The sequence below is a fragment of the Falco cherrug genome, chromosome 18 (assembly GCF_023634085.1).
Source record: "Falco cherrug isolate bFalChe1 chromosome 18, bFalChe1.pri, whole genome shotgun sequence".
NCBI lineage: Eukaryota > Metazoa > Chordata > Aves > Falconiformes > Falconidae > Falco > Falco cherrug.
The window spans coordinates 3611407-3625537 of NC_073714.1; the positions used below are offsets into that span (position 1 = coordinate 3611407).

At 59.8% G+C, this 14131-nt stretch overlaps 1 protein-coding gene across 13 annotated transcripts in view; it reads right to left on the reverse strand.

Moving 5' to 3' along the window:
- Positions 1-7476: 7476 nt before the first annotated feature.
- Positions 7477-14131, reverse strand: part of PEBP4 (phosphatidylethanolamine binding protein 4) — a 79980-nt gene continuing 73325 nt past the window's right edge. For all 13 annotated transcript variants that reach the window (XM_027803727.2, XM_027803725.2, XM_055696403.1 and 10 more), the window contains one exon: positions 7477-7919. In XM_027803727.2, the coding sequence (XP_027659528.1) occupies positions 7828-7919 (92 nt within the window). In that variant the 3' untranslated portion in view covers positions 7477-7827. The remainder of the gene's footprint in view (positions 7920-14131) is intronic.

The window sequence follows — 14131 nt, forward strand, 5'->3', positions numbered from 1 at the left end:
CTCATTCCCGTTGAAATCGTGTCTAAACTTCACTGGGGAGCTGAGCTTGGACAGAGCTGAGCCTCGGAGGCCGAGGGACACGACAAGGTGCTCATCACCATCCCACCATGTGGTTCTGTGTCTCAGGAGCTCCGGGAGGCTCCACACGGCTCATGGCTGTGGGCTTCAGGCTTTCGGGACCCTCTGTGGTGCTGCCTCCGGTCCCGGCTTGCAGAGGATGCTCAGACATGAAGCTTGAGGCACTTACATTACCAGAACGTGGAGGCTTTCCTCCCCAGCCCCTTGGATCTGCTGTAGATGTATATCTGGGGCTGGTAAGGTCACAGAGTCGTAAACAGAGTGTGGCTGGTGGGGACCAGAAAGGTCACCTACCTCCTACCCCGGGGCATGACTGTACCAGGGCCATATGTGTGGGCGGCTGCTTGGATGGTCGACAACACAAGTTCTTCTCGAGTGGCTTGGAGAAGGGGGAACAAATAAACCCCGCATCTTTCAGCCGCCTGAGCCACGGGGTGGGTGTTGCAGAGGTATCTGATGAAGCCACCGTGTTTTGTCTGCAAGCGGTGAGGCTGCACGGGTGGGATGTGGCGTTCTGGGGGTGTCAGCTCCCTCTGGCAAACACCAGCTGCCCAGGTGTGGAAGATGCTGCATTGACAGTGATTTATTCTCTGGACTGGACATGAGAGATGCTCAGCACCAGCAGGGATGGGACTCAGGGTAATCTGTAATTTCTGGAGGAGGCGAGACTTTGTCCACTGCTGTTGGGCGTGGGAAATCCTCATTTCTGGCCAAACTCTGGCTGGGAGAACTCCAGCAGGGAGAAACTGCTGGGCAGCCTTCCTGATCCCGGACCAACACCCTCCCGGCACGGCCTGCGTCCTTCCACAACACCGTCTCCCGCCTCACCTTGGTTTTCCTGATTTGCCTGTGAAAACTACACACCCTCCTCCTCCGGAAATATTCAGAAACACTTGCACCGAAATATGCATGGCAAAGGAGACAGACATCTCCCTTCTCTCTCCTCCTTGGGGGGACGAAGGGACCCGCCGGCAGAACTTGCTGCCCTGGGGTGTTGTTGCAGGCTTGGCTGCGTGGGTCCCAAGGGGCAGGTCCCCATGTGCCAGACCGTGGGGTGGCTGTGGGAGGGAGCCAGGCAGTGGGGTGCTGCGGGAGCACTGCGGGTGGCTGTGGGAGGCCCTTTCCTGCCTCGGTTTCCCCCGTGGCAAGAGAGGCACCAGCCCTGCCTCTCCCTGCGCAGCAGTAGTATGAAAAGCTTGGGGTGGGGGGCAGAGCCCTTTGGAGCAGAGGGGGGCTGCAAACCCACCCTGCTGAAACTGGGGCAGGGGGGCAGCCCTGGGCACCCTGCGCAGAAAAATGGGCACTGGGTGGTCGGGGACGGTCCCTGAGGGTGGCAGCATTGGGAGCCGGCTGGAGGCCAGGGAAGCACCCACAGCAGCATCAGGTGCCGAGGCTGCTGTGGGGGGAGGCCCTGCCAGCACCCCCTGGACCCCCCACCGCTGCTGTCCCCTTCCCCACATCACCCCGGTGCTGCGGCAGCAAGGATGTGCTGGCTGCGCTCTGCCACCCCGAAGAGCATCCCATAATTTTCCACTGCTCTCGGGGCCTGGGGTCGGTGGGTGGCTCCAGCTTGCGGTGGCGAGGGGCACGCTGCCGTATGTGCCGGGGAGCTGGGAACCTCTGGGTCATCTAAGTCCGAGACAGGTTTCAGTTTGTGAGCCCGGAGGTCTTTCCTGTTATTATCCAGCCCGCAGCAGGGGAACAATAGCAGTGGCGGCTGGCGCAGTGTGACCCAGAGATAAGGAGACAGTGTGATTAGCAGGAAAACAAAATAGTAGGTCCAGAGCAAAAAAGCTGTCCCGAGGGAGCAGCACCGCTGGGAACAACGGGTTTTCCAGCCAGAGGACCACTCGCAGAGATGGGGACACAGAGCTGGCATGGACGGGGCTGCAGCACCAGGGCTGATGTTATGGGACAAGGACGAACCGTGGCAGCCTGGTCCCGGCCAGGAACCCTGGAGTGACTGGGCAGTGCTTGTGGCCCCAGTGAGGGGTTTGCAGCGAGATACTACGAAGGCTTTTTTTAACTTGAAACCAAGAAACAAAAGAGGAAATGGATGCTTGCGTTTCAGCTCTGAGAACTGTGCCATGACACACAACTCTGGAGACGTGAGCGGTTCCCTAATGGCAGAGAAGCTCGTGGCACAGCCAGCGCCGAAGCATTGGAAGAGCCTCTCCCAGTCTGCCCCATCCCATGGCGATGCCAGAGAAGAGGCTCAACCTTGCGTGGCCGCAGCACAGGGGCTGGGAAGCCGGAGCAGGGGGCAAATCCGGCGCCTGGCAGCATTGGGGTATCCGTCTCAGGATGCCGTGCGAGGGGAGGGATGGATGTCCTCCTGGCTAGCGAAATGCGAAGGCTGTGCAGCCTGGGAAAGCGCTGCTCCCCAGGGCTGCGGCGCTGGGCTTTAACCACTGAAGGAGAAACTGGTGAGAGGCCAAAGGCGAGGGATCTGCACAGCCATTGAAACCAGCCCGGGGGGAATTAGCCATTTCCTAGCAATGAGGAAATCTGAGGTTAGCCGAGGACCTGCAGGGCTGCGAGGAGGGAATGGGAAGAGAGTTGCTACCGACAAGTGAGGACAAGCCGGCCGGGGGCTGTGGGGTGAGACCGTCCTCTGCCCCGTGGTGCAGGCAGGGGAGGCTGGCAGAGCCGCACAGCCATCCAGCACCTTCCACCACACCTCTGGATGCAAACCCCGAGAGGCATCTGCCTCACCCTGCAGAGAGCCGGGCGTAAACAGGGCAGCACTGGGCACCCAGGCACGCACCAAGGGTGACGGCTGCTTCTGGGCAGGAGCAAAGCTGGTGGGCCAGGACCACCCTATCAACAACCCTTCTTTTTTTTTTTTTTCCCTACCGAGGAGCATCTGGGGCAAACCACATCTGAAGGTGCTCGTGCTCCCGGTGGAGCGGGTGAGGCTGTGAGCTTCCCACTGCCGCAGCTCCACGCCGACAAACCCAGCCCAAACCGACCTGGAGAGCGAGCTGAAAGAGGAAACAAAACCCCAGCACGGTTTCTCTCTGTTCATCATCCCTTGAATGCGGTGTCCCGGGATGTCTGGCAGCGTCTCTGGGCAGAGCCAGGCAGGCACAGCCGCTTGCCCTCAACAACAGCCGGCGTTTGCACCCCAGGGTGCTGCAAGAGCCCAGTCAAATGGTGCCAGCCCCAGTGAGCAGGATGGGGGGGCCGGGACCCCAAACCAAGCAAGCTCTGAGAGGGCATTGAGGGGGACTGGGCTCTTCCAGACAGTCCCACCAAGCCAAGCTCCTCTGATGATATGCAGCATTTTGAAGGCCCCAAAAGAATGAATTATTATCGCTAATTAATGAAACCATCATGCCAGGACTGGCCTGTATGCCCCTTGCTGTTTGCTGGCCCTTTCTGGGTGCTGGCACGGCACACAGAGGTGGGGACGTGGCCCCATCCTTGCCTTGCCTGCCTTCCCCTATTACTTCAGGAGCCCTAAATTCCTGCCACAGCCCAGGCTGCCTCTCCCAGGCCCGCCCGGCTGCCGAGGCACGGCTCACGGAGCGGCAGGGAGATGTCCACTGCATCTGGCACCTCGTGGCCACCTGCGAAGCCGAGCAGCCAGCTCCTGGTGCGTGTGCCCACTGCCAGCCCCAGCCCCAGGCATGAACATTGGCACATGGGGGACCTGCTGGCTGGGGGCTTCGTGTGGCCACAGCACGAGGCTGAGGGCTGGGAGCTCAGCGTCGGGCTTTGGAGCATCCCACCGGCAGAGCCCGGTCCCTTCGCAGTGCTGCGGGGATGCTGATGCTCAGCTCACCTGGAAAATCTGCCGCGCTGGCACCCAAAACGGGCAGCGTTGTTTATCCCCGCGTCGTGCCGCGGCGTCCCCACCAGCACATGGGGATTAACAATCCTGACCTATTTCCTGGGGGATGCAGCAAGGCTTAATTCACTGAATGTTTGAGGAGTGCATAAGATCTGCAGATAGAGCCATTATGAAGTGTGAGATATCATTAATTAATTCACAGGTTGATATAGTTATGCGCTTAGATCATCATCAGCTGATCCTGCTAATCTCTTCTTGTGCAAGTGCCTGTGCGAGGGGGAGCTGCTGCCTGGCATCGCTTCACTCCTGGTGAGCTGGGCCATCCTCGTCTCGTCCCCGTGTTCCACCGAGGCCGGAGGGATGCAAGGGGTGGCCCCCAGTCCCTGTTCCTTAATATCACCTACCCCTAAATCTGCACTTTCCCGGGGTGATCCCACCAGAGGGGAGATGCCTCCTGCTCTGCATCAGGGGATGGGACCCAGGGCTGCCTCCCCTTGAGCCAGGGGCTGAGACTTTTTCTCATTAGAATAATTATTTCAATAATTATTAAAAATAGGTAATTATTACCCTGTTGACTTAGGGATCATGTTTAGCCCAGGCTTCTTTTGGCCTCCAGCCCAGTTTTGGAAAGGAACACCACCCCCCATGCGCTGCTGGGAGCTGCTGCTGCTCACCAAGAACATTGGATTCTCACAAACTCCCTGTTATTCTTTTAAATTCCAAGTCTTCCTCTTCCTCAGGCATCCCATCAAGTCGCTGGGTTTGCTCTGGGAATGGGCTGAAAGCATCCAAACCCACCTCGCATCCCCATCCCCGGGGAGAGCAAAGCGGGGCTAGCCCCATCCTGCAGCCACGCCTGGGGCACAGCACCCTGCCTCAGCCCCCCCAGATCACCGGGACCATGTGCTCCCGTGGACTTGTGGTGTTTCAGTTCCCTTGGGCTCTGCAAGGCTGACAGACACCGGGATGCCCAGCAGATGCAGGTGGAGAGGTCAGCAGTGCCATGGGTACCACACTACACCCCATCGAGCCATCACACCTGAGCTCACCCAGCTCTATTTTCTCCTCCCCCCCTTCCTGGACCTTCAAATGAAAAAGTAAAAAAGCCACGACAGTGGAAAGTCGAGCTAACAAATACAAATAAAACTTCCTCTGGATGCTAAAAATGACACACGTAGACAGAGAAAAAAAATATTGTATCGGTGACAATAACAGAGCGTGGAGCTATTTCAGTGCTGGGCTGTTCCATTGCAGCACTCGGCGCTGGGGTTGTGGCTGCTGAAAACCAGCCACTTCCCCAGGGATGTGACGTATTTCCTTTCCATCACAAACTGATTTAGAAGCAAAACTTTCTACATTTAGGCAGCCAAAGACTCAGCTTCTCTTTTCTCTCTTGCACTGATGGTGAGCAAATGGAAGGAGAGATAAAGGGGTTGGGACCAGCACAAAGTGACTGTATGTGGCTTCCTCCTTTTTTTTTTTTTCTTTCTTTCTAAATTATCAAAAAGTGGAACCAAAAAACCACAATTAATATTTTCCACGCTGTGAAGGCCTTGTGTACATCCAGGTGAAGAGTCTGTGGCTCCGGGCTGGCTGGTGCTCCTGCCACGCTGGGTGTCTGCAGCCCTGTCTGTGCCTGGGCGCCTGGTGCAAGACCAGCGGTGCCTCATCCTGCATCCCGGCAAAGGATCGTCCCACCACAGTGCCTGCTGCAGTCACCTGGGCAGATTCCTGCTCTGAACCATCCCCATCACCATGTCCATTCTCCATCCCTATCCCCATCCCCATCTCCATCGCCATCCTCATCCCCATCCCCATTCCGTCCCCATCCCCATCTCCATCCTCATCCCCATCTCCATCCTCATCCCCATCTCCATTCTCCATCTCCATCCCCATCCCCATCCCCATCTCCATCCTCCATCCCCATCCCCATCTCCATTCTCCATCTCCATCCCCATCCCCATCCCCATCTCCATCCTCCATCCCCATCCCCATCAGCGACACAATGCGGAGAGGACCAGTTTGGGCTCGCGGCACCCAGCAAGGGCAAGCCTGGCTCGCACCAGGGAGACGCGGCGTGCATCTACCTCCTCTCATCTCCAGCTCAAATTAAAACCAAGAACGATGGTGATAATTTCCTAGAAGGATAAACATCCGATTGCCTTTTCTCTCCCGTTCCACCAAAAATAAACACACCAGCCACAAGGAATTAAAGGCAGGGAGGAAAGGATGACTATAGTTTGACTGCAGGATGTCAACAAAGCATGACCTTTCATTTACACCAGTCCCTCCGCATTAACCTAACGGGCCAATTACACCCTCTGTGGAGGGTAAGTATAGAAAAAGAGAAGGAGAAATCCAACTTTAGCTGACTTCCATGACATCTCTAAGTGTCATTTCCTCTGCTGCTAATCTTAGCGCCGATGGCAAGCCAGGCAGTGTGTTTTGTATTTTTTTCCCTGGGTTGTGTGTGGTATGTTACCCAGCTTCCTTTTTTTGTTGCTCTCCTTCCCCACCGTGTTCTGCAGCTGCACCCAGCGGCATGTGCCTGGGGCCAGCTGGGACCCCCAGCTCCTGCATCCTCCTTAGCACCTTGCAGCCTGTCCCCCGGCACCTTCCCATGGGGAGGGGAGGCTGGCAGAGCTTTGCAGGACCCACGCGACACGCAGCCAACGTGATTCAGCCCCTGCGAGGTAAACAGCCATTTTCTGCGGGAGGGAAAGTCCCGGCCACGTGTAACTCCCACCGGCCGGGAGTGAAAGCTGCTCTCGCTGCCAGCAAGCCAGGGAAGGCAGCCAGCCGTGTGCTGGGAGCAAGAAGAGGATGGCACAGACCTGTTTTCTCTCCTGCATCAGGAACAGGTTGCTCTGGGACAGACCCAGGGACTGATGCAGGGGTGAGATGCAGCAAGAGGAGCATCGCCATCCCCTCAGCACGATGCTAGACCTCCCCGCGTGGCCATGAGCAAGTTGTTCCCTCGTGCCTCGGTTTCCCCTGCCTGCAAAATGCCCCCCGGGGTCTTGCTCCCCGTAAGTGTTCCGGGATGCAGCCCTGGCCATCGGCAGGGCAAAATCAGCTTTGTCACAGTGGAGCCACCATGGACATGCTGCAAGGAGGACTTGCAGGCGGGTGAATCCAAGCCTCCAAGAAAACCGAGTCTTAGATGAAAGCCTAATTAAAGAGCTAATTAAAGGGGAGGTCCAGCTAAGTGGCCAGTAGGCAGAGCTCTTCTGATTTATGGCTTTAATTTCAGTTTTGCTTTCCAAGAGAAGCGGGCTGAGGCAGCGAGCGAGGGCAGAGGTAGGGCAGGGATCGAGTCAGGCCGGGGCAGTGCCTGGTTCCCACGCTGCCACCCTACGTGCTGCTGCCGCCGAGGGACCCCCCAGGCTGGTCACTGTGGTCCTGCTCCCACGCCAGAGCTCCTGGGGGACGTTGGGCCATGCCTGGCATCCCATGAGGGTCATGTTGGCAACCCAACCCCATCTTCAGGGGGTCAGCTCTATCCCATGCAGCTGGTGCGGACCCCAGGGCAACCAGATACACCCAGTGCTGGCCCAGCATCACCCCACACACGCTGCCAGCAAGGAGCTCACACAGCCCCGTGTGCTCCATCCGTGCTTTATTCTGAAAGCTGCAGGTACTAAAGCTCGAGATCCCCAAGGTGCAGGTGGGACATGCTGGGGGTCAGGCCAGAAACGGGGTGGAAAGAGGAGAAAAGGGTGATGCCATCCTCCCCGGGACACCCAGGGCGAGCTGGGACACCGCTCGGGGTGTTACCCTCGGAGGGAAGGAGAAACCCCCTCCCAGGTTTGGAAGTGGAAGGGCTGGGGCTTCTGCTGAATCTGGGCTGGTGGAAGGGTGGGTGCATCCTTGGTGAGTCCCAGGGTTTCCTCCTGGTCCGGTGGCTCTGTGGTGCAGGGGAGGGGAGGCAGCTGCGCAGGGGATGGCCGGTGCTAATCCTCGTGGTATTTGGTGAGGAACTGGGTTGAGGCCACCGGAGAGCCCAGCCGAAACTGCTCCACAAAGTTCTCCATCGCCCAGGCACCTGGGGAGAGAGGAAGAGAGGGGCTGACCGGGGCTGGGAGGCTGCGGGAGGCAGGGATGCTCCAGGGCCCGATCCAGGCTGGGGCTGCACGCTGCACGCCATGCGCTGGCTGTTGCTCTGCCCCAGGCGCCGCAGACCACATCCTGCGAACAGCAGCAGGAGGGGAGGCACCGGGCTCTGCCCCACAGGGGCCGCGGGCAGGGAGCGAGGGGAGCATCCCCCAGGGGGGTAAATGGCATCAGCTCCTCTCGTGCCCCTCTCCGCCCCTGCTGACCTTTGGAGCAGACCTTCCCACAGCTTCCTATGAGCCCACCCCGGGGTGCCTGGAAATCCCCCAGCAACATGTGGGGAGATGGTAGGAGATCCCCCGGCTCCCTCGCTTGCATGCACTGAGCTGCTGCTTCTCAAACTGTCGGAGCCAAGGGGGAGTCTTCATCCCTGACCCCCCTCCTCCATTGTCTGCCCTGATCCGAGAATGCCAGAGGTCCGGGACCATCTCATGGCTGGAACCAGCCTTGGTTTTTCCAATGCTGAAGGTGGCAGGGACACCCTCTCCAGGGTGGCAGGCAGGAGGGATTCCCTTGCGCCCAGCCCTGTGGGCCAGAAATCCCCCTGCGCCCCACCAGGATTCAGTGTCCAGTGTGGGTCTGGCCCATGGCTGGTGGAGCACCCTCCTCCTTTCCCTGGGAATGACAGGAGCCGAGCAGCTCACCCTGCCACCTCTGTCCCTGCCTGACGGGTGGGACACGACCGCAGTGTCATGGTGGGGGAAAGGGGCCCGTTGTTTATCTGAAACCCATCCTCCCCTCCTCTCCCCTTCCCGGCACTTCTCTTTAATGTCACGCTGCAGACTGGCAGCCCTTATCTGCCTTCGCATCTCAGCCCCAGCCAGAGCAAACAGTCCCCTTTGCTCTTGCAAAAATGCTGAGCAAAACCCGAGCTGCTGCATCACCCGCGCCAGACAGTGGTGGCTCAGCGTGGCTCAGCGTGCTGGCAGAGCCCACCTCCCCCCACCTGCCCCCCAGCACCGAGTCGGGCCCTGCTGTGAGTCACCCCACAGCTGAAAAGCCCCTGATGGTCTCTGCAGATATTCCTGGTGCTGGCACTGCACCCTGCGACCTCCCGGGATGTGGCTGGGGAGATGCTCCAGTGCCTGGGAAGGAGGTACCCAGGATGCTCAGGCCGGATGCTGCATCCCGACACTCTGGCTGGGAGGGGATGTTGAAATGCATTGTTGCATGTGGCTGAGGCGGTCCCAAATGTCCCCACATCATCACTGCCACTTGCTGAGGACCCAAACCAAGCCGAAGGCAAGGGCAGTCCCCGTGCTGCACCGGGGTCACCACTAGCAGGGGCACACAGCCACACTTCCAGTGGCTCTGGTTCACCACCACAGCCCAAGCCCAAGGGGGAAGATGCCCCCATGCAGGAGCTCGAGGTGGCTTTGGGTTTGCAGGCGATGGCTGCGAGCCCTGGCGCACCCCTGTGCGGGTATCGGTCCTCTCCATGTGCCTGAACACATCCATCTCCTAATGACATCCCGGCAAGGAGGGGCAGCCGCTCACCCCCCAGCTCCGGGGGTCCCAGTGAATGTGGTGCCAGGGGAGGAGGTCCCGTGGGGAGGATGCTCCCACTGCACCCACAGCCCTTCGGCGGGTGCCTTTCATCCGGTGGGTTTCAAAGCACTCGGAAAAACCCAGGGGAGAGCGGCTGGTGCCTCGTGGGACTGGGGTGAGAGCGAGACGTGGCGCCCCCCCCCCCCCCCGACTCCCAGGGGTGCCGGGAGCTGTCATTGATGTTGGTGAAGCCCCCGGAGAGGAGCGGATGAAAGGAGCTGGGAGAGGCAGAGCCGCTGCAGGGCTGCAGGCACCAGCCCAGCTCCCGCCGCCACGCGTGGGTCAGGGTTTTTCCTGACCTAGTTTCCTACCTGCCATCGCACCGGCTGTGCCTGTCCCTCTGGGGGAGCGGGGACTGGCTACAGGGAAAGCCCCAGGCACAGCCACTGGTTTGGCAAAGGGGGTGATGCCCCCTGCCCCAGCTCTGGGGGTCTGCGCCCCCCCCACCAAATCCAACCCCTTGAGTGCATCCCCAAAGCAGGTGCCCCATCCCAGCATCACCGCCCGTGCACCCCGACGCAGGGTGACATCCCTCTACAAGCCATCCCGAATCCTGCCGCCACACCGGCCGGCTCCAGGGCTTGGGGACTGTGAGTCACCAGGGCCGTGGAGCCGGGAGGGCAGTGGGGGGCTGGCCGGGAAGCCGAGGTCGGAGTGCCGCCATCCCTTCTCCCCACCAAAACAATACGACGTTTTATCCATGGCTTGGTCCGTTTTCAAGCTCATTTCCCAGAGGATTATATCATCGCGCTTGGCTCTTATCTGAGCACCCGCCGGAGGAAGAGGAGCGCCCGCTGACACCCACACGTGCAGCAGCCGCCTGATCTCTGAGCACCAGGTGGGGAAACTGAGGCACGAGGCAGCTGCTGAGCTCCCCCAGCTTGGGGACCCTCCGGCCCCCCGGTGATGGGTGCGCGGGGCTGTTTCACAGCCCTGCCATTGCATCCTGACCACCCCCCCCCCCCACAAATGACCCCCGCCTCCCCCCAGCCCTTCAGCGCTGGGGGCACGTCGCTGGCTGTAATTTATCAAACTCATCAGCGGGGCCGTTGTCCTTGATAGGAGCCCTGATGCTTTTCTGCCAAGATTAATGATGTCCCAGTGGAGGTAGGCGGGAGGCTGCCAGCTGCTTTGGTCACCATTAACTGACACCCGGGGACTTTGGCTGGGACTATGTGCTCCCCACAGCCCTTTGCCACCTCCCATCCGAGCCGCAGCCTTTCCCTCCCCGCTGGGGCCCAGTCCAACCCGATTTTCCAGCTGGGTGGATCAGAGGCGCCCAAGGTTGGCTCATGAGTCAACGCTCTGTGGCCCCGATGCGAAGCCAGAGGATGGAGCCACGGGGAGGGTGGCTGGCTGGGCACATCCCCGGTCTCTGGTCCCCAAAGGACTCACTGCTTCCCAGCGGCAACATTTTTGGGATGCGCAAGTCCATTCCCAGTTGTAAAATGGCTTTTGGGGTCAGGAGGAGGTTTGGGGATGCTGGGGAGCGTGTCCCCATGCTCACTGGAGCTGATGGGCACCCGGCAGCAGGGCACGCAGGGTGGAAACAGAGGAAGGTACGGCACCACCCGGCAAGTGCAATTAAGCCTCAAGATCTTGTGCTAATTAAAGTTCCCCCACAAAGAAAAGAAAGGAGATGGAAAACCAACGGTCTCCGTCCTCCCTCAGGCTGCAGATGGGCAAAAAGGTCCCCGGCACCTCCGTGCCACCCCGCCATGGCTGGGGTTCGCCGGACACCCGAATTTCCCCGGACGAGGGGGTTTCCTGCAGCTCGCTGCAGCAGAGCCCGACCCCGAGCTCGCAGCGGGTGCCAACGCCTCGGGATGCGCCGGGTGGCTTTGACATTTTACAGACCACAAACTATTATCTTGCATCTCGCCAAAATACAAACACGGCTTGTAACCCTGCTGGCTTGGGAGGGGAGCAGGGCGAGCGGGGAGGACAGGCTTCGCGCTGCCTGACAGAGCCCGTGCAGCCTCGAGGACACCCCAAGAACCTCCAGCTTCAGTCACAAGCAGGGACAGAGCCAGTGCCCTGTGACAATTCAGTTGCAAAGCTGTGGCACAGCCAAAAAGCAGAGTGAATCAGACTCCAGCAGAGAAACTGAGGCTCCCAGAGAGTTATTTGCCTGAGGTCGCACGGCGAGAGAGCCGGCTGGTGCAGGGATTGATGAGAAACACTCGCGGAGAAGGATCAGGGTGGTGGTTTTTTTTTCTTTTCCCCTGATGAAACAAATCTTTTTGCTCAAGAGCCACCCTGGAGAAACACCTCTGCTGTAAACAACTGATTCACCATTGTCACCAGCGCTGGGCTCACTGCGGGGAGCGGTGGCGGGGGGATGTGAGCGGGGTGCTGCAGCCCCCCTTGGCTCTGCCACTGCCAGCCTGGGTGCCCTTGGGCACAGCATCCGACCCTCTGCCCATCGGTGCCATCCCAGCCAGGACAGGTTGGACATCGGAGCCACCAGCCAGCGTGGAGCCATCCTCGCTCCCTCACAGGTGGTGCTGGGGGGAGATGCAGCACAGTTTTATTTTGATTACTCGCCCCTGCCCCTCGCTTTTTTAATTTCCCAGGGATCTGCACAAGGAGTGGGTCTCTCCAAGGAGCGGGGACGCGGTGGCCTGGGCAGGTCCTGGTTTAGTGCCCTCTTCTGGAGGCTCCAGCCTTTTGGCTCCGCCACCAGGCTCCTGCCACCCCGCCTGGCACACACCACCTCCCCAGGATCGGTCCCACTTTGCCCAGGAGCTTTCCTGGTCCTGCCCCCAAAGCGCAGCCCATGCCAGGAGGGAGCTTCCCTGCAAACTGGGCGGTGGGAGAAACACTCTGCTGGGGCTCTGTGTCCCCCGCAGCGGGCTCTGCCCGGGGACAAGCTGCCAGAGGGACGGATGCATGGCACAACGCTGGCGATGCGCAGCACAGGGATGTAGCGCTGGATGCGGCTGGAGTGAGTCTGGGATGGGCCAGCACCGTTCCCTGCACCTGCTGGGTGCTCAGGTCAGGATGTCTCTCCCTCTCTGGCGTTAGCACCTGCTGACATCGGGTGCCACCATCTTCGGTGAGACGGAGCTATCGCTGCCACCAGGTGTAGGACAGAATAAAAGGAGCGAGAAGGGGCTGGTTTAAGGCAAGCAAGATGGGAAACCTTCGAGCAAGGCTGCAAGCTGTGGCTGCGGCATCGCTGGGCGAACCTGCACCTCTTGTACCGCAGGAGGAGAGGACCAAGCCAGAGCTGCAGCGGGGCTGGCTGAGTTCCTCACCCATGGTCTGCCGGGGTCAGGGTCAGACTCTCCTTGTTTCCCCGTGCCACCCAAGGTGTTTGCTCCTCTCCCCCGTGCGCTGCCTTTGCACCACGGGGCCAGACCCCAGCGCTCAGCCCTGCAGGCTGGATGTGTCAGTGGTTCGGTTCATCCCGCTGCGGTCCCTGGGAACGGATTTATTTAAAACCCTTGAGACACCAAAATCTCACCCTTTGGCTGCTTTCAGGCCTCATGCCCTGCTTGCCAGCTGCCCTGGGAATTAAAGAGATGGGCTGCCAGTGGGTGGTGGTTCAATTCGGCCGCGCTCACTGGACAGGCCAAGCCTGTGATGCAGCAGTGAAATGGTTAAAAATAACCTTCAACCAACGACTTAAATAACAGCCTCCACCGAGACAGCCGCAGCTGCGATGCTCAGGCATCGATATCCGCTGCTGTTTCAACGGGTCTTTCCCAGGGAGCCTGGGAAGGGTTGAGAAACTTGAGGATGGAATGGAGATGGGGTGGGGAGCACCCAGCCACCTGGGGGGATGGGGGCATCTTCCACAGAACACGTGGGTAAGGTGGCTGAACCCTTTTGGCCATTAAATTTGGGGGCTTGAGCTGCTTACCCTGCTAGTAAAAGGATTTATCCAGAAAAAGCTCCTTGGTGGGTGTCCCAGCTTCCCTTCCCAGCCCTGGGATGCTGCAATGGGGATGTGGGTGTGTGGCCCCGAGTGACAGCAGTGGACCCCCCTCCTCTGACCACTCTGGGGACAAGGGGCTGGGGAAGTGCCCCACTCCACTGGCAGGGGGGTGGCTTCAATGCATGTCATTAAGAAGCAGAGCTAATGAGCCAGAAAGCAAACCGAAGGGCAGAAATAACCCGCAGAGAGACTCGAAGTAGCAGCAGCAGCCCGCTCTGGCCACGGGATGAGCATCACAGCCCTGTGCCAGGTGGCTTTGGGGTCTCTCCCTGCATGGGGGTGTGGGGACAGCGAGCACCCCGGAGCCACCCTGCTGCTGCTCGCTTTCCCCTGGGACCTGCAGCGTTGGTTAACGCCGCTCAGGGGTGAGTCAGGCCGGCGCAGACGAGATGCACCGACCTGACCTGCCAATCGAGCTGTGCTCATGTGGTCCCAGCTGGGAAAGTTTTGAAATTTCCCTTGTCGAGGCCATGTGAGCTGCAGCGCCCCATGCTCCAGCTGCACCCGCACCATCCGGGGAAGGGACCCACGCTTTGCATTTTGCAGGATAAGTCCTTGCCCACGGCGGGGCTACCCCTCCCCCCAGGGTGAAGCAGCGGAGATGGTCCCATCGTGTCTCGGGGGTCTGGGCTGCTTGTCTCCATCCTTGCCGG